The sequence below is a fragment of the Prenolepis imparis genome, unplaced genomic scaffold (genome assembly GCF_030444845.1).
Source record: "Prenolepis imparis isolate NDT839.2.m4 unplaced genomic scaffold, iyPreImpa1.0 SCAF_11, whole genome shotgun sequence".
NCBI lineage: Eukaryota > Metazoa > Arthropoda > Insecta > Hymenoptera > Formicidae > Prenolepis > Prenolepis imparis.
This window is the reverse complement of record NW_028141169.1, coordinates 912,166-932,138: the sequence shown is the minus strand read 5'-3', so window position 1 is coordinate 932,138 and position 19,973 is coordinate 912,166. Positions and strand designations below refer to the sequence as shown.

The 19,973-nt window shown below is 28.3% G+C and overlaps 4 protein-coding genes across 4 annotated transcripts; all 4 read left to right on the top strand.

Moving 5' to 3' along the window:
* The first annotated feature begins 1,586 nt into the window (after positions 1 to 1,586).
* On the top strand, positions 1,587 to 3,194 carry LOC145942792 (chymotrypsin-2-like). The gene is given in 4 exon segments (XM_083049817.1): positions 1,587 to 1,626; positions 1,629 to 1,867; positions 2,300 to 2,548; positions 2,951 to 3,194. Coding segments are annotated over 4 exon segments (675 nt in total). The 3' UTR covers positions 3,098 to 3,194.
* A 1,615-nt stretch (positions 3,195 to 4,809) lies between these two features.
* Positions 4,810 to 8,370, top strand: LOC145942789 (uncharacterized). Its single transcript, XM_083049814.1, has 6 exons — positions 4,810 to 4,840; positions 5,227 to 5,499; positions 5,804 to 6,243; positions 7,230 to 7,349; positions 7,484 to 7,639; positions 8,266 to 8,370. The coding sequence occupies exons 1-6, from the start codon at positions 4,810 to 4,812 to the stop codon at positions 8,317 to 8,319; spliced, it is 1,074 nt and encodes a 357-aa protein (XP_082905940.1). The 3' UTR covers positions 8,320 to 8,370.
* A 1,478-nt stretch (positions 8,371 to 9,848) lies between these two features.
* Positions 9,849 to 14,559, top strand: LOC145942917 (uncharacterized). The gene is made up of 5 exons (XM_083050085.1): positions 9,849 to 9,879; positions 10,186 to 10,449; positions 10,620 to 11,088; positions 11,501 to 11,604; positions 14,495 to 14,559. The coding sequence occupies exons 1-5, from the start codon at positions 9,849 to 9,851 to the stop codon at positions 14,557 to 14,559; spliced, it is 933 nt and encodes a 310-aa protein (XP_082906211.1).
* A 1,652-nt stretch (positions 14,560 to 16,211) lies between these two features.
* On the top strand, positions 16,212 to 18,360 carry LOC145942915 (chymotrypsin-1-like). The gene is made up of 4 exons (XM_083050084.1): positions 16,212 to 16,254; positions 16,655 to 16,980; positions 17,127 to 17,381; positions 18,185 to 18,360. Exons 1-4 carry the CDS (start codon positions 16,212 to 16,214, stop codon positions 18,332 to 18,334), a joined length of 774 nt encoding a protein of 257 aa, XP_082906210.1. The 3' UTR covers positions 18,335 to 18,360.
* Positions 18,361 to 19,973: the final 1,613 nt, after the last annotated feature.

Here is a 19,973-nt window from a genome sequence, read left to right as displayed (position 1 = left end):
AAATTGAATATATTGATGATCGTTTTTTTTCTACACAAGTATTGATAATTCCCTCACACTGTTCATCTTTTATATTCGCGACAGCTGGAGAACCGCTTGTATCGGATTGTAACCGTGCTCTCGTAGCTCGAAGATTTTATCGCGGCTCTGTGCATCAATGTCAGATCGTATACGGCTTATCGGATTTCGTATCGATCATCATATTGTCCTATGTGCAATTAACGTATTTGCGTATTAACACATCAGTCACATCAGTCACTCACGCATCGAATGGTATTATTCCTAATAAGTTGTCGAGACCAAAATTTATGCAAATACCGCGTTATGTCGCCAATTTCTTCGTAATTCGCATTTTCTTCAAAATGCTACATTTTTTGCAATTTTTTAAATAAAAGGAATTACGTAAATCTTTATAATATATTAGCGACTAGAACAAATACAAATTATAAATTAAAATATACGAGTAAAAATTATTATATGATTAGTCCTAAAGTTTAAAATAGATGTATCTGTCATATATAGATTATTATTATTTTTCATATATATGACTAACGTTTTTATATTAATAATTGGACAAATAGACTTTGGCTCCTGTCCGTGACTTTATATATGTCGATCGAATTCTCAAAAATGTTCATAAATTATTTTCATCTTTTTTATTAATATAATATATAAAATAATATAATAAATTGCTTTTCTCACTTTTGGAACCGTATCTCGTACTCAAAATAATATATGTGATGTCAAAAACATATTGAAAATTTATGACCTTATATCACACATACGCAAAAGAACATTTCTCTCTCTCTCTCTCATGAATCATCTCAGAAATCGAAAAAAAAACTGTCGCGTTATCATTTGTACTCTTAACAACGTACATATTGCGCTTTTCTTGCCAAATTGTGTAAATGATCAATTATTAATCATCACAACTGCGTAAACACACTTGATCGTATATATATATATATGAACAGTGGTGAAACTGTAGCGTTGGATCTTCGATATTCTGCTCAGACTACGTTTCCATACGGGATACTCGCAATGTTACGATTCACGTGGATTCTGATTTTCGTCGCCGCTAACGGTAAGTTATATTTTATTGATATAAAGCTAGTGGTATACTATATTTCTATCTTCTTAAATATATATTATGCTCTTGAAATAATACTATATTTTAATTAAGCAATTATAATTTAACAAAATTACTCATTTTTGCAATTTTAATCACAAATTTCCCCAAAATATTGTGTAATTTGAAAATCAAAATCGTCAAAATTCAGCAAAAAGACTTAGCAATAAGGCTCTTTCTTATATTTTTTTTAACTGAATTATTATAATAAATTCTAAGATAAAAATTATATTCAAAATCCATAATTACGCGAAAAAATTATAAAAAAGAACAAAAATTAGATAATTCATATCGCGTATAAAATAAAATAAAATTGTTATCTCTCTTTTGATCTTTCTCTCTTTGTTTAAGAGATAATCTTTAAAAGAATAATCTTTATCTTGACGAGGGGAAAAAAATAGTTAATTAATATTCGCGCCAGGTATCAGTGCTGAGGAAGCTCGAAACGATGACGGCGATGTTGATATCAGCAAGTATCCGTATCTCGTATCGATTAAAAGGAATGGCAGACCCATCTGTTCCGGCGCGATACTCGATGAGTATCACGTCGTCACGTCAGATCGATGTGTACCATCGTACGAACATGTATGGAACGTTATGAACGACATAGTCGTGGTCAGCGGTACGAGCAGCCTCAAACCCAGCGGCACACGTATCTTCGTAAAGGAAATGTTCTCGCAAAATCATCACACTAATCCGCTTGACAATCCCGTCACGAGCGGCCTCGGTGTGCTTAAGGTACGTTTTAATTGATTTATATATTTGAGTTGTATAATTCGAATATATAATATAAATGAAATATATATTTATATATCTTAATTGATTTTCACACTAATATTATCATTTGTTTCGATACATATAATTAAATGCCACAAATACTTAACACACTTATTACAGTTTTAAATATTTTTAAAAGTTATTAAGAAAATTCTTTTTTTTTTTTTTTTTTTAATAAAATGTAGAAATTATAAGTTGGCCCACCAACACTTCATGGCATTTAGTCGCTTAGACGTATGAAATATTGAAGTTTAAGATTTTCGAAATTCTAAGTCCGCTTGTAGATTTAAAAATTTTATTTCTCTTTCGTTTCGGAAAATATCTTACATGTGTATATTTATGATATATACATATATAACGGATCATAATAATTGAATGAATGATCTTTCACAGCTCCTGAAGCCGCTTCATTTCGAAGAAAACGTACAACCGATTCAACTGTCTGAAACGGAAGTACCGCTCGGGGCAAAATTGGAGTTGGTTGGATGGATGATAACCGATCGTCAAAAGAAGAAAACCGCGCATCTCAAGAAAGTCACTTTGGATACAATAAGTTCTAAAGATTGCCAGTCTTTCCACAAGAAGCAGCTCAGTAACTCTGAATTCTGCACTCGAGCGGAACCCGAAGGCGAATTTTGCAAGGTAAGCGATTGCAGCGCAAAACATGTCATGAGAGACAAATTCGAAAATCTTTATATATCTTACATTTTTATTTTACGAAATTCGGTGTTGTTGTTAATATCGATAAAGATCGGACAATCACGCGTATAAACCTAAACAAAAAAAATTCTCACACAAACTTCTCTTTCTCTTTCGTTAATAAACTAAATTTATATTAATTGATGTCTAAAATAATAATAACAAATAATAATAATAATAAAATATTAATTAATAATTATTATAAGAAAGACTTAACTTAAGATGTAGAATAAGAGTCATAGTGGCCATGTATTCGCAAATTTAAAGTGTATAAAACTTTAACAAAAGTAAGAATATCATAATTAAATATACTATCAATATTTAACATTTATAAATATTATCTAGGGTGACAGTGGCAGTCCTTTAATTTATGAAGGCAAACTCGTCGGCGTGGCTACTTATGGTATTTCATGCATCGAAGTTCCGGTCCCGGATGTTCATACCAGCATAAACAAAAATCTCGAATATTTGCGCGAGATTATTAAAGGGTAAAGGTTTCCCATCCTTTTTATATCGTTATTAATTTTTGTTTTAAATACGATGTTTTGAAAATGACTGATATTCCCGAATAATATTGAGAAATGATAAATTATAAGAAACAAATCTATAAACTACATTTGTATCATATATGTATCATAATAATTTCTAATACTATGTTAAAAATTATGTTAAAAATTATGTTATTGATAAAAATTAATTAATTTACATAATATATATATATATATATATATAAATTAATAAATATATTATTAATATTATTAATGTATTATTAATATATTATTAATATATTATTTATATTATTAATGTTGTTAATATTATTAATATTATTAATATATTATTTTTAAAAAAATATATATACATATATTCTCTTTTTTTCAAAGATATAGGTATTCCATAAAAATAGAGAATTGCAAATTATATGTCAAATATTGTCTATTTATAATAAATATATGTATAAGATAAAATAAACAAAAGTGAAGCATTATTATGTTAGGTAATTATATAACTATCTTGTACTCATATGAGTACAAGATAGTTATATAATTACCTAACATAATAATGCTTCACTTTTGTTTATTTTATCTTATATTAATTTCGAATAAACAATCTCGCAAACTATGTTATGTAAATAATTGCAACATTCAATGAAGATCATCTCTATATTATCAAAATTTCTATTTTAATATATAATAATTTATAAAAGCTGTGAAATTGTGTGATGAATACTTATCAAATCTTATAAAAATTTATTTTCTTTCAATAAATTATATATTTCCCAATTTCGCTCAGAAATATAAAATTGCAGACTTAATAGAGACTGAATAACCAGAACACGTCTAGCGAGTAGAATATTCGAAGTGATGTTGCTGATAACAATTTAGGAACCAAAATACTATAGTCTATTTCTGATGATAGATACAAGTTGAATGATGAGTGAATTTGTGTTGCATGCTTAGAGCTGTGTATGTGACTTGCTGGTATATAATTTGCTTGACAAACTTTATGAGACCCTTTATAAAAGGGAAATATTTCTGAGAAAGCGAAAATATAAAAGTTGAAGCTTGGATACTTCAAACTTTAAACTGTAATAACTTCTACGCCTTCTAGTTAATCAATAATTACAGGCTGTATACAGGGTCAGTTTTAAAAATGACTAGCCTGATCAAGTAATAAAGAGAGATACATGAAAAGTATCTTTTTCAAAGAGAATTGACTCTACACAATTTATGAGATATTATAAATTAAAATTCCATTCATTTTTTGTATTGTGTCTATTTTATATTTTTATAAAAGTGTTAATTATATTTTTTTTAAACTTAACACACACACACACATACACATCAATATGTAGCATGAACATGTGATTCGAGTGAATCCTACGTAATTTTCCGATTTGTGAAATATATATATTTGATAAGTAAATGCGGCCCTTCGCATCGATGCTGTCGATAATTCGCAGCCGTTTCGTTCGCAGAGGGAGGATTAATTTTCCGCGGCAGTTCAACCCTCCTTGGGGTAAACAATCGAGCTATAAGCATCTTTTACTTATAGACATTTGCATTATTAATTTCTACCTGTATTCACCTGTGGAACGTGAATTTAGTTTCGGAAGTTTTCGCACACGCGACAATTCGTTATACAGGAAAACATGATTGTATCGAGAAAAAAAAAAGAAGGAAGTTAGTCACCTCATATCCGCCGATATGGATGTCTCGGCACATTCAGAATACGCAGGTGCTTCTTTCCGGGATAGTTATATTTTCATACAGTAGCAAAAATTTATCTTCTACAATGAACAGTGAATTTTCAAATAATATTCTTAAATAAAAGTTGAAACAATATAACGATCGTGGAAGAATACGTTCTTATAGAAACAAATAAATGTGTGCACAATAGGCTCTCTAGATAGAAAATCATAAATTAATCTCAGTTAAATAGACTAATAAAAATTTTAATAATTAAAAAATTAAATTTAATTAATTTCAATTTTATAACAATATTTAGCTAATAAAATAAAGTCTTACAATTAGTTATAAAGTATTACAAATAAATTTTGTTTAAATTTTATCGAAATCTTTTTTTTTTTTCTTTTAATATATAGTGTTTATTTCTGGAAACAGAGTACGAATGGTTCATTACGTTAAGTCGGGCTTGCTTGGGATTATTGGGGATCTGGCCGGAAATGAACGAAGGGGACGAACGAAAGAGATGGATGACAGACGCGCGGGTGATTATTATATTAATTATAATTATCTCGAGCAGCGCTATTCCGACTTTCCATTCCCTCATCAGAATATGGGGCAATATCACGTGTATGATCGATAATTTGCAGTATAGTTTGCCACTTTTGATATCAGTAATGAAACTCGTTATAATGTGGCGAAAGAAGAAAGGTATTTCTTTAATGAAAAAAAATCTTAATTACAATATTTTAAATTGAAAAGAAAGAAATATATATAGAAAAATATTCTTTTATTTCTTCTCCTTTTGGTTCTGTCAATCAAAATTTTAGAAAAGGAAGGAGAATTTTATGCCTTATAAAATTCTTTACACACCTATATTTTCTTAAATGTGTATTATATTTTTTCATTCTTATTTTTCTGTGTAATTCTCATCACTTTCAACGTTCATTATATTCATTATACATATTCATTTTATCGCAAGATTGACATCATAATTCCAATTTATTTCTGATAGCTCTGATACCGATTTTAAAAATGGTCAAAGAAGACTGGACGAGATTAAAGACGGAGAAAGAACGAGAGATTATGGTGAGACGTGCGCAAACTGCACGCCTGATAATGATATGGGGATACTTCGTCATGTTCATCTCGTTCATCCTGGTTGTGATCTTTCCTAGCTTCGGAATATCCTTGAGATATCTAACGAATATTACCGATCCAGGCAGATTAATGCCTCTGCAGACTTATTACATGTACAACATAAATGACAGTCCGTTTTACGAGGTCACCTTCGTTTTGCAAGGCTTTAGCTTGATGGCGGCCGCGACTATGTACACCGGTACGGACACCTTCATGGGATTTCTTGTCTTTCACGTATGCGGCCAGCTCCAGAATCTCAGAGCGCGTATCCTAAATATGGAATTTAATCGCTTCGAGGACTCCCTATCGTCCAACGTGCGGGAGCATATACGTCTTATGAGGTCTCAAATACATACTCGTATATTGCCAACAGAGAGAGAAATTTTTTCAATTTACTATAAAATTGTTGAATATTGTTATATCATTTTTTTTTAATCTAAGAACTCGTCTCACATCGAAATAAATTCGTGAATTAGTGACAAAAAATATCAAAAATTATTTAACAAGTTTGATTGACATATTTGTAGCTTCTAAAATAATTTTTCGCAGCAATAATTTAAGTTATCAATTATTGTATAAATTTTTTATAAAATTGCTCGAGTTTTGAATCATACAAATTTTTCTGTCATTTTTCTTATATATAATTACAAAATTATGTAACTTTATCTGATACTTATATTTCAAAGAACAAAAAAGTAAGTATAAAGCAAAATGTAATACTCATTGACACTTATTGTTTGTTATCATTCTCTTACAGATCTGTCAAAATCATTGACGATACGTTTACTTTAATGCTACTTGGGCTGCTAATTTATTTCGGCATACTCTTTGCTCTGTACGGATTTTTATTTGTTACTGCAAGTATTTTTTCTGTAACTTATATATTTGCGCGTATTTTTCTGCAATAAAAAATTGATAAATTTACGATTAGAATTGTAAATATTTATTTCTTTAATTATACCATTTAAGAAAACTGATTCACTTTCTACGCGTCAAGTTTCTATTATTATAAATTTGTCTTAAATAAATAAAAAGTAGATATAATTTTGAAGAGAATCACGAATAAACAATATAGAAAAAAAATTTTCACGAAATGCTGTGTTGTTATACTTTCACGAAATGCTGTGTTGCTATACTTTTTATTTCAATAAACTAAATTTCTCTTTGAAAAGAAGTTTTTACTTTGTTAGAGCTGCATTTCAATTTAATTCGATCCGATTAAATATATTTTTTAATCAATTAAGACACATTTATCTGAACAAACTCTAATTATATTTATTTATCCTTGCTAAATTGCTTAGATAATTACACAAGGTCGCAATTTGTCCATCGCCCGATTAGCCTACATCCTGACGTCGTTTATCAATACGTTCACGCATATGTGCCTTTATTGCGCAGTAGGCGAATTTTTAGTTATACAAGTGAGTATTTTTATTATTATCTTTTTTATGATTTATTATCTATAATTATCTAATTTTGTGTGACATTTATTTAAATATTTGATCAAGTCATTACTTGAATCTGTGCTTTGATCTATTTTTCCCTGCTTATCAAGTGTAACGGAGTTTACGAGGCTGTTTGCCAATACAAGTGGTATAACCTGGAGTCGAGTCAGGCGAAGAGTCTACTGATTATAATGAGGCAGGCCAAGAGACCGCTGTATCTTACTGCAGGAAAGCTTTTTCCTATGACAATGGCTACGCTCTGCAGCGTAAGATCAACTCTAAACTAACGTAAAATTATTCTGAAGAAAATAAAAAAATAATACAAAATTAATAATAACAAAATTTTGCGTAAAAAAATGGAATATTGAAGATGTCTTGCTGAGATTTAAAATTATAGATCACAACTGAACAAATAATAAAATTTTTTCTATTACAAAATGTTTTCTATCACAAAAAAATCTTTATAATTAAAATTTTAACATTTTGTGTTTGCAATGCGAAAACATTAATAATATAACATAATATATATCATAATATAATATAAAAATAATATATATAATATATATGAAAATAATATAAATAATATAGTAATATATATATATATATATATATATATATATATATATATAAAATAAATTGTGTTACAAGTTGCACATATCAAAATAGTATTTCATGATATGTATGTTGTTACACATATCGATATTTATATATACTTTGCAAATCAATCATCTTAAATAAATAATAAATAAGTATCTTAAATAATCAATAATGTGCGAATGAGAGGGGAGAAAATATCTTTTAATAATTTGGAAGATTAAATATATACGTAAAATCATACTTCCATTTAAATATTATGCTATAAACATATTTATATAAACCTTTTATATTGCAGTTATTAAAAACATCGGGCGGTTATATATCAGTTTTACTGGCACATCATAATTGAATTAGAAATATTCATCTAAAAAGCCAATGTGACATCATAGTGTTATTATCGATAAAAATAAAATTACATAATCAGTGTAAAGCTTAGTATATTTGTTATTACAACAATATGTAATTTATTGTAAATTAATTTTATGTATTTTAATCTTTCAATGTGTGAGAATTTTTTTACAACAAAAATGTATACAACATAAAAATAATATGGCTTACATTATTCTTCGCTATAATCACAAAATATGTATATTTATATTGTGTAAAGATCTAAAATAATCCAAGTATTATAAAATTGATAATTTTATAGAGATTATGTGCTCTGTAAGTAAATCTTGTATGACAGATGAATTGACAAATTAATTCAAGATATTACATCTTTTATATCACAATATAGCATATTTCGTAAACTATTGATTTTTTGATAATTTTAATACTTTTATATGTCGAATGAGTAAATTTATGTAAGATATTTATGAATTTATGAATATGATTATATTTATGTATTATAAAATATATATAATCCCATTATATAAAAAATGGAGACAAGGTGAAAGTATAAAAATCAAATGTTATATAAGAAATCTTACATGCACATGTAATATATACTTTCCCAAACTATAAACTATATTTTTGTTATGCATACATGTTTTTTCAAAACATGTATGCATAACAAAAATAATTTAGGTCATAAAATTAAGTGTTCCAGCCTATATGTAGCACAAAAGGTAATTGCGATACTGATGTACACGATACCATATCAAATGTACACACAAAACACAATTACATTCATTTACTCTGTGTAAGGATATAGTGTAGAGTCATCATTAATAATGCACTGGTAGTATTTGTGTTAAACGTTAACAGCACGTTCACGATTGTCTATATATGATCTTGTAACTATGTAACATTAGAATGCAAGGAGCGAAAAGCTCACGACAAGAGAATAATTTCAAAGTTATGAGTACCAAGTTAAAAAAAATTGTATATTTCTTCGCATGTCTCGTAATTTCAATGAAGTAGTGAATCTATAAGCAGTATACAACAGGATCGGGTTTAGAAATTTTCAGCTCAAAACGTTCCAAAAGAAAATCATTTTGCGAAAGCAACAAGCAATAAAAAATAATGGAAAAGTAGCTAAACTTTCTCTCTAAATTATTGGGGTATAATAAAAATTAAATATTAAATTTGATTTCATTCCTCTTTTATTCGTTACTATATTTTCTCGTTTGCATACTGAGTTTACAAAGTTTGTAAATGCGGCCCTGCGTCGATAATGTTCGTTCTTTTTATTCGCATTCGAGATGCTATATATATAATTTTTCTACTAGGAAAGGGTGGATTATAAAGGGCTACAAAGATCATGTTTTCGTTACCTGTTATTTTCTGCATTATTTATTCATAAACAGCGTGTGCACCCGTGGAATAAAATTCCGAAGTTTCGCTAACTTTTATTTCTACTGTCTGACCGCGGATATTTTAGAGGTATCTACGGTTGTCTTCATAAAAGGGTTCGTCAGTCTCTTCGCAACCATCGAAATGGATGTTTCGATACATTCGGGATATATAGGTGTGCATATACTTCTTCCGAGATTATTTTATTGAAGCACATATACTATATTATATTTATAACGCATTCTAGCAAAAATATGTATATAAATAATATTTTAAATTATATTTTATCACGAAAATGATGCGCTCGATTATCTGTTCCCAAAATAATGTTTCCCAATAAAAAGCAAAGATAATTTTAATAGATCATATCCAAAGAAAAATCATTCACTACTTACGATTAATTTAATTTTGATTTTATATAAACACAAAAGTTCATGAGTTCGTTTCACCTCACATCAGCTAAAGTTGCAACATTTGACAGATTACGAATGGGCCGTTGCATTAAATCGAGCTTGCCTGAAATTACTCGGCGCCTGGCCAGACAATAACGAAACCGAGAAGAGAAGATTAAACGTACGAATAATCTCGATATTAATCGTGATAACGTGTAGCTGTGTCATCCCGTCTATACATTCGCTCATAAGGATCTGGGGCGATTTCGTGTTAATGGTCGATAATCTGCAATACACTTTACCGCTTCTCACGGTAGTACTGAAAACTTTTATCCTATGGCGCAAGATTAAAGGTAAATGTAATTTTGTATAATTATGCAAAAAAGATAATTCATCGCTATTATTAAATTACGATAAATCTTTGCTCATATATTAATTTCGTCTACAATTATAATTTTTTTTCTGTGACAATTTAATCTAGTATTCTTGTGATAATGATACTAACGAAGGTAATCTCTTGCAGAGCTCGCGCCTATCTTGAGAATGGTCAAGGAGGATTGGTTAAAGTTGAAGATGAAGAGAGAGAGAGACGTTATGATAAGACGAGCGCGAACCGCGCGCATAATCACGATATACGGATATTTCATAGTGTTGTGCACGTTTATATTCGGCGTGATACTACCGTTGTTTGGTGTCACAACACCTAGATACGTGACGAATACGAGCGATCCGAGTAAACCGCTGCCGCTGCCAACGTACTACATATATGATACGAATACGAGTCCGTCCTACGAGATAACGTTAGCTCTGCAGGGTGTCAGTCTGATATCAGCCGCCGCTGTGTACACTAGTACGGATAATCTGCTAGGACTGCTGATTTTTCACGTCTGCGGTCAACTGGAGAATCTCCGAACGCGTATTCTCCATCTCGACGAGAATGACTTCTACAATGCTCTGTCGTACAGCGTGCAGGATCACAGACGTCTTATTAGGTTTTATGTCGCTTTTCGTCTTATCATTGCGTCCGTGAAACGCTAGCTAAATTTATAAATGTATTTTATCTTCATAAAACATAAGTAATTCCAGCACTATTTATATTTTCTTTTCTTTTCTTTTTTTTATATGTTTATATTGAATTTTGAAAATAAAGAAAAAATTGTTTACTCGAAAAATTTCATAATACTAATAATTATTACAGATTACGTGTAGATTAAAGTAAAAAAAACGAAAATGATATAAGAAAATGTTTTATATTACTTTTATAGACGAGAGAGAAACGCGTTCTACATTTTAATATAATATATTAATTAGGGAATTATGTAACTTTTATTTTCTATTTATATAAAAGAATGAGTAATTAAATAATGTAAATCTAATATATAGCTTGATAACGTTTTTTTGCAGATCTATCAAAATTATTGAAGATACATTTACTTTGATGTTGCTTGGAATTCTGCTTTGTTTTGCGCTACTTTTTTCTGTGCATGGATTTTTAATCGTCACTGCAAGTATTTTCCATTTCTAACTTTAATTTGCTGACTATTTCTTACAGAGATAAAATACTACAAAATATAAAAATTTAACAACTTGTCCTATAAAAAACTGAAGAAAATATTTTTCTAAACTTCAATTGCTTTAATTGCTTACTTTTAATTGCAAGGTTTAAACTTGAGCCGCGAAGTATGAACATATTTTAAATAGAAAACCTTAATATTTCAAAATCCTAAACCTTAATCAAATAGTATTTACATTACAAGCATTTCTTCATAATATTAACAAGAATTTATTTACTCATTTATTTATTTACACTAAATTTTTTTAGGTAATAACGCAAGGATATGGCCTCTCTCTCTCCCGATTTCTCTTCATTGCGTCTGCTTCTATCGGTACATTCACACACATGTGTCTATACTGTATCGTAGGTGAAATTCTAGTCATTCAAGTGAGTATATCAGGAGGAACAATTATTTTATTTATTACACCAGAGTGTTCTTATTTTTTGTCTTATGGCTAATATAAATCATAATCAATGTCCACGTGTAATTAAATGTATTTCTAAGAGAGAGACACTAAATTTATAATAATTATATTTAAGAATCTACTTTCTTTCAACAATATATAATAGTTTTTTTCAGTTCGAGTTGCGATATGTCATACTGTATAATAAGAGATATTTTAATATTACATTTTATTATTAATTGCTTTATGATTATTTTATTATTTTATTATTATTTTTTTAATTTTTTAATTTTTATTTTTTATTTTCATCTTTATTCTTCTTTTATTATTATAAAAATGTATATGTAATAAAACATATAATAATATTTTCAAGCTGTTTTCTTAAAATTTTTTTCATTAAAATAACAATTAAAATTTGAATATGTCAATTGCTTAATTTTGATAATTAAATGATTTAACTCTGATCCCATTGTTTCTTAAGTGCAACGGAATTTTTGAGGCCGCACGCGAATACAAGTGGTACAAATTAGAGCCACGAAAAGCGAAAATTTTATTGATTCTAATGATTCGGGCCAACAAACCGCTATATATTACTGCGGGAAGATTCTTCCCTATGACGATGTCTACGCTTTGTAGTGTAAGATTGACCACAATTTAACGTAACAATTAATCATTATACACACTCTTCCCAGTAGTATTCTATGTATTTTCATGTTTAGTGTTATAGCTTATAATTATTACTGTGATAAAACGTTTAAAATTTTTTCATCTGTTATATCGATAATAAAAGCATAATGAAGTTTCTAATCATTTATTCATGCGATAACAGATGTTGTTGCGCACGTTATAAAAAATTGTGTAATAACAATTAAAGAAAAAGCTTAAGAAACGTCATTAGAGATTATAAATCAAGAAATATCTTTTTTTTTATTAAAGTAACATACAAAATCATGTATATCAATTGTATGAAAAAGTATTCATTATATTAGTAAATAATAAGAAATAAATATCTATTATATTTATGCTATTAAATGATTAATAAGCAGACGACGTACATTTTCTTCTATAAAATATATTATTTCAGCTGATAAAGACATCGGGCGGTTATATATCATTTTTGTTGGCGTATCGTGAATAAGAGAAAGATCTTCAGGAGTTCTAACACAACATTAATGTCTTGATATCTATGTATTATAATATAAAAACAATTAATCTATAAGTGCAAGATACTAATGTTCTAGTATAATAATAATTTATATAATAAATCTCTCTATTGCACGTATTCTATTTAAATAGAATATAATGGCACCGGAAAAGGAAGGAAGAAAGAAAACTGGCACATATTTCTTTTTCATAATAAAAATTACATATAAAAAAGAGATATATGCCAGTTTAAATTAATCATTTTTATATATTAGAATATATTATTATCTGGTTAAAAAAATTAAAAATCTTGAAATCTCAAGAACAATAAATCGAAAGTTTTTCTCTTTTTACTTATCCTATATTATTTTCCCTATTACCATTCGAATCAACGTTGTTAATTCTTAACAATAATTCCTATATGTCTTCAAAAACGATAGAAATATTTAAATGTATTTTTTTAGACATGTCATTGTGTATAATTGTCGCGTTATTTATTTCTAATTTATAGTATGTACACAATATCGCAAGATACTTGTACAAGAAACGATCGAGGTGTGATATTTATACTTATTGTTATAGATATAATCTATCACAGTCATTTCCAGTGACAGGCATGAATTGATAATCGTGCATATCCACAGTGTAAATGCTAATTTGCTCGTTTGTAGTCAAGTATGCAATATCATCAGAATGTAATAAAAGAACAACTATTTATAGAAGTTGGAACAGGATCAGGTAAAAAACTTTCACGTCCCTTGTTGCACCTGACAGTGAATCAATAACGAAAGGGAAACACGGCAAAATCGATTTCATAAATTTCTAGCTAAAGACGTCCCGAAAGCATGTGCGACACATATATATATTAGGGTGGTCCTTATATGGGTTTTTTCAGAATTTTAATGTTGGATAGTCGTAAATCGGCTTTAAATGTGAAAAAAAAAAATCTCTAATTTTTTCAGATTTTTATTTTGAGCCCTGAGTCTCCCTGTTGGCACGTAATTTTCTTTTTCATTTAAAAAAATATTTATTTAAGTTAGTTCTAGTCTAAAATAGCGACATTTTATGAAATACGTTTCATTGCCGTGAAAATAGTAAAACATCGTATAAGCGGTATTTCACTCGAGTTGTGTGTGTTATACTACACACAAATCGAGTGAAAAAATTTAAATTATTATTTTACGGAGTAATCAATATATCGATTAATTTATTATTTTCCATTGATTTTTTTTTGTTGAAGATATAATTTTTTTTTTGTATTCTTTTTTAATACAGCTTATTTTTTTGTATTGGTAGTCCTGATGATACATTGGGCTTTTGTTTTAGGTATTTCACGTGCAAACAGGGAGACTCAGGGCTGAAAATAAAAATCTGAAAAAATTAGAGAATTATTTTTTCTACATTTGGAGCTGATTTATGACCATCCAACATGATCTTCCATTTAACGACCACCCTAATATATATATATATATATATATATATATATATATACATTTATAGAACATGGCATTAAGTATAACGAATTTCTTAAACTCATAATTGTGAAACGAGTGTTCTTTACACATTCGGAATAAAATAAAGCTTAATTAACATATATTGATATTCATTCAACCGTTCAACTCAGCGTCACGATGTCTTTGTATTACGTTTAACTTTCAGTACAAAAGTGTCTGTTAATATATTTGCATACCTCTATTGCGTAAAAGAAATTTGGTTGCGATACAGCTATTGGTTTATTACGAACATAGCAGAATACGAATTGTAATGCTAATTAAGATTTTCTTATCCGATAAAGAATCTTGATTGATTTAACATGCAATTTTATGACGTATGATCGCTCTGTTTTCAAGTTTACGAGGCCACACTTGACAAACCTGCACGTGGATGCCGAAGAAAGAGAGAAATCTACTGATCATAATGATTTGTGCCAACAAATCGCTGGAAAGCTGTTCCTTTTAATAATGACTACGTTTTATAACTTAAACAAGCTAAAGCTAAAAACCTCTATACCTGCCGAACTTGATATATAAAGATATTGTAAATAATTAATCATTACAAATTCAATAAAAAATCTCTTCCAGAAAAATATGGATGAATCTATTGCAAGTTTTACAATTTTTACAACTTTACTTTTACATTCTTAAAATTGTGTATTTATAAAAAATAATATTTAAAGAATAATACAATTTAAATAAATTGTATATATTAATATTATATAAATTAGTGTATCATTTATGATTTAAATAAAAATGTTTTTCTTTTTTTATAGAACATACAAAAAATGAGCGCATTTTTATTTATTCCTCACAAATTAGCAATCCTTGATTTATAGCAAACAGATATATACGATAAAAATATAATTAGAGATATCTCTTTGCTATTATTTAATGGAATTGATCTGATCCATATATTGTGTTACAAAACATCTCTTATAAACCCTTTCAAAGTAAACAAATTTCAAAATTTCTCCTATTTATAGCATATAAAAAAATGATGTCTATGGATCTTTCACACATAAAAAACCTATATCCCTAAGATTTTAATTATACCTTAATTTATACTATTAAATACTATCTTATACTATTATTTCTTTACTACTACTTTCTCTACTACTATTATTTATTAAATTCTAGCACAAAAGATATGACAAACGGATTTATTTATTATTACCTTTATTGTATCTTTGTGTATAACTTAAATTATTTCCACGAAAATTTATTACATTTTTTGCACAATGTTGCAATATTACTAAAAAATATAATTAAATAAATAGAGAAGCAATAAAAATATGGCAGTTATATCTTTTTTAATTCAATATTACGTAACTTCGCAATAATCGTCATCATTAACGTAATCTCATTATTAACGCGATAAAGAAGAAATGGTGCGATTAATGCTGTTCACCTGTGTGCATATTTTAACATGTATATAAATTGTACCGCATGTAACATTGGTCGTTACTGTGCTTTCCAATCTTTGTCAGGCGCGGTATCAAGAGTGAAGGATACGCAAAATGAGGCAGCTGACGTGCATCCTGATCGCCTTAGCGGTCGCTGGTAAGTCTAATATCGAATACTTCGAATACTAATAACGCATATGCAATCTCTAAAATAACTAATTACTCTGCTCCTCATATATTTTTATTTTTAATAACTATAAATATATATAGAAATTGTCTATAAAATTATTTTTTTCTTATATGTGTCGTGAAAAATATGGGATTATATAAATTTTGAAATATAAAATTTTTTCCCTAGGCTTTTTAAGTGGAATAATGAAATATTAAAATTGCTAATTGCTTAAACGATAGTAACATTCTTGTGTTACAATTTTTCTTTGCAGATTGTCATCGCATTTTAAGATTTTTTTTTAGATGATTTTGTGATGATGTTTAAAAATTACTTTATGCACATAAATTACTACTTTACGAAATATTTACGACGTTTTGTTTCGTAGGAGTCTATGCGGATGAACCCGAGAAGTTGGTGAATGGAATACCCACCACCATCGAAGAAAATCGGCATTGCATTTCCATCAGGGTCAACAACAACCATTTCTGCGGCGGTAGCATTATTAGTCCGCGTCATATCCTGACAGCCGCGCATTGCGTACAACCTTTATTGAAAGATGCAAATCTAAGACGAGGCTTAACCGTTGTCAGTGGAACAACTCTGCTCAGTTCGGGTGGAGAGACTCACAGAGTATCGAGAATGTGGTACCACGAAAGCTACAATCCAAATTCTCCGGGAAGAGATGCTGGTTTTGATATCGGTATACTTGAGGTACGATCTTAAGATAAGTCTTGCTATACATGCGTTTTTATTACCATTTGTTATATTTCCGGTGCATATGTTTCGTGATTTTGCTATAATACTACATACAAAATACGATCGATATTCCGGCTTATTTGTATGAAAAATATTTCTAGCTATCCGCGCCCATCACCTTCAACTCCAGACAACAGCCGATCAGGCTCCCGACGTCGGGTACGGTGAGGAATGAACTCGTTACGATCGTAGCTTGGGGTTCTACGGGTTACAGGCAACGCATACACGATAACTTGCAAAAATTGAACGCGAGAGTCATGCTTCAAGATGAATGCCAGAAGTATCATCAAAACTTCATGAAAGTCCACCCGAACGAATTCTGTACCCTCATCACCCACGGAACTGGAACTTGCAATGTACGTAATTATATAATATAGAAACGTTTGATACTTCTATATATTATTTTATTGTTTTTCAACTAGTTTTATTTTTTAGAAACTCAATATTTTCTGCTTCTGTACTGTATATTTTATAATTATGCTTGCTTGAATACGCACTTAATTATACCAGAACGCTATTTTTAAGATAATTTCATCTTTTTTAATTTTTATCTTATCCAGAATAATATTTTCCATTTTGCTTCTCACAAAACAAAATTTATACATATATATATATATATATATATATATATATATATGTATAATACAAATATTTATATATGTATAAATAAGTATACCACAGTATTTGATGTATTTGTTGAGTTTTGTTAAATTAAAGTTCTGTCAATTATGGTTAATAAAATATTCATGATTAAATATGGGAAAAAGTTGCGAATTAAATAATTATATATATATAATTTATTTATTAAATTCTCAGTTATTTAATTCGCAACTTTTTCCCATATTTAATCATGAATATTTTATTAACCATAATTGACAGAACTTTAATTTAACAACTCAACAAATACATCAAATACTATGATCAAATATGATAAAACAGTCCTTCTTGAAATTTTAATCGCAAATTTCTCAAAATTATGACATGATGGAGCAATTTAAAAGCCGGAATTAACAAATTAAAAATGATTAATCCTTTTCTTGTATTAAAAAAAAAAGTTATGTTTTTATTGAACTGTACTATTATCAATTACTGTATTATCAATTCTGATTATATATAACAAGGAACAAAGAGAATAATTTTTGCTTATTTTTTGTTACAGGGTGACAGCGGTAGCGGAGTTGTCCGTGGTAGCGACGGATCGATTATCGGTCTGGTCTCCGGTGGAAGACCATGCGCTCAAGGTTACCCGGATGTATACACCAATGTTTCCAAATTTACTTCTTGGATCAATGAAAAAATGAGACTCTAATAATCATAACAATTCTCTCCACTGTATTGCCACATCCTTAATACTTAATAAAGATCATTCAGCAAATACTCTAATCGAAGACTCCTTCTCGAACATTTACGTAATAGTTGAGCGAAAGTTCAAAAGAGAATATTTAAAATTTTTTAATCTAAATTACAAATATATGTCATTTTCGAATACAAAAAGACATTGAAATCGATTTTGCAGGATTTATTAGACTGATAGAACGAATTCCAGTGATCTTGTTCTATTTTACTTGTTATTTAAAGAAGTGTCATACTGTGCAAAGAGACACGTGAGCACAGTGATGGACTCATCTAATATAATAATAAGATTCCTCTTTCTTTGCATTTTATAAAAATAATATAATAAAATAATTAAAATCCTCATTAAGAGAAAGAGGAAAAGATATCATTTTCCTCAACAATTTTCACTTGCAGATCGATAAGTATCAGTGACAATATATTTACTTATTATCCTTGATCATCTGATAATACTTAAGATGCTGTTTTATTTTGATATACTATTCGCTTTTTAAATAGTTTTTTTAATTCGGTACTGTAAGTATATTCCTCTCTTGATTTATGTATAACTTTCTACTTTCAAAGTAAAAGAGAGAGAGAGAGTGAAAGAGAGTAGGAGATTCCCCTTATATGCCTTATTTAATTGCATTTTCTAGATATTAAATAAATCATGTTTTGAACAAATACGTTTTCAATTTATATTTAAGAAAATTATTTTTATATTTCTTTATTATTTGTTATATCTCTTAAATTATAAATTTTAATTTAAAAAATAAGAATATAAATGTAAATTTTTAATTTTTAATTTTTAATATTTAATTTTATTTCAATATATAATATTATTTCAATATTATATTAATAATATATAATTTATATACATATATACACATATAATGAATATATATTATTAAAATATATATAGATATATATAAATTTATATATATTTTAATTGTAAATATTAATTAAACATTGTCAAGATTAATATATTTTATAAATAAACAATAAGAATATATATCTATCATATATGCATCTCATATTTTAATATCATACAAAAATGACATAATAATAATATTAAATATGTATATATATATATATATATATATATATATATATAATCATAATTAATATAATTAATAGTATCAATAGTATAAAGTCATATTAACTTCGACAAGATACTTTTTCCAAGAATTTAAACTCTTAATTATAAAGCGATAATCAATATTCTTCGGGATATTAATTACTTATATATTGATCTTCTTTCATCCATTCTCAAATAACTCAGAGTTGTGATGCAACTCTCTTTATGGCACATTTAACTTTTATCATGACAACGTCCGTTAATACGTTTGCACATACATAATACATGCCTTTCTTGCACCATAAAAGAAATTTTGTTTTCGCGCAAATAAATATGATACATCTCGTTGGCTGATTATGAACACAGTAAAATACTTTATGTATCAGGATAAATTATGATGCTAATTAAAATTACCTCACCCGTTAAGATTCGATTTAACATGAATTTAACATCAATTTTATCTCATATGACCGCTCTGTTTGCCAAAGGAGTTTACGAGGTCGCATGTGAGTATAAGTAATACATGCTAAGGTCAAAA

Coding starts and splice junctions, on each gene's coding strand:
- LOC145942789 (XM_083049814.1), top strand. CDS start 4,810: ATGGATGTCTCGGCACATTCAGAATACGCAG. Junction 4,841..5,226: donor GGCACATTCAGAATACGCAG/GTGCTTCTTTCC, acceptor TTCTGGAAACAG/AGTACGAATGGTTCATTACG. Junction 7,350..7,483: donor GCGAATTTTTAGTTATACAA/GTGAGTATTTTT, acceptor CTGCTTATCAAG/TGTAACGGAGTTTACGAGGC.
- LOC145942915 (XM_083050084.1), top strand. CDS start 16,212: ATGAGGCAGCTGACGTGCATCCTGATCGCCTTAGCGGTCGCTG. Junction 16,255..16,654: donor GATCGCCTTAGCGGTCGCTG/GTAAGTCTAATA, acceptor TTTGTTTCGTAG/GAGTCTATGCGGATGAACCC. Junction 16,981..17,126: donor TTGATATCGGTATACTTGAG/GTACGATCTTAA, acceptor AAATATTTCTAG/CTATCCGCGCCCATCACCTT.
- LOC145942917 (XM_083050085.1), top strand. CDS start 9,849: ATGGATGTTTCGATACATTCGGGATATATAG. Junction 10,450..10,619: donor CCTATGGCGCAAGATTAAAG/GTAAATGTAATT, acceptor AATCTCTTGCAG/AGCTCGCGCCTATCTTGAGA. Junction 11,605..14,494: donor ATTTTTAATCGTCACTGCAA/GTATTTTCCATT, acceptor TTGTATTGGTAG/TCCTGATGATACATTGGGCT.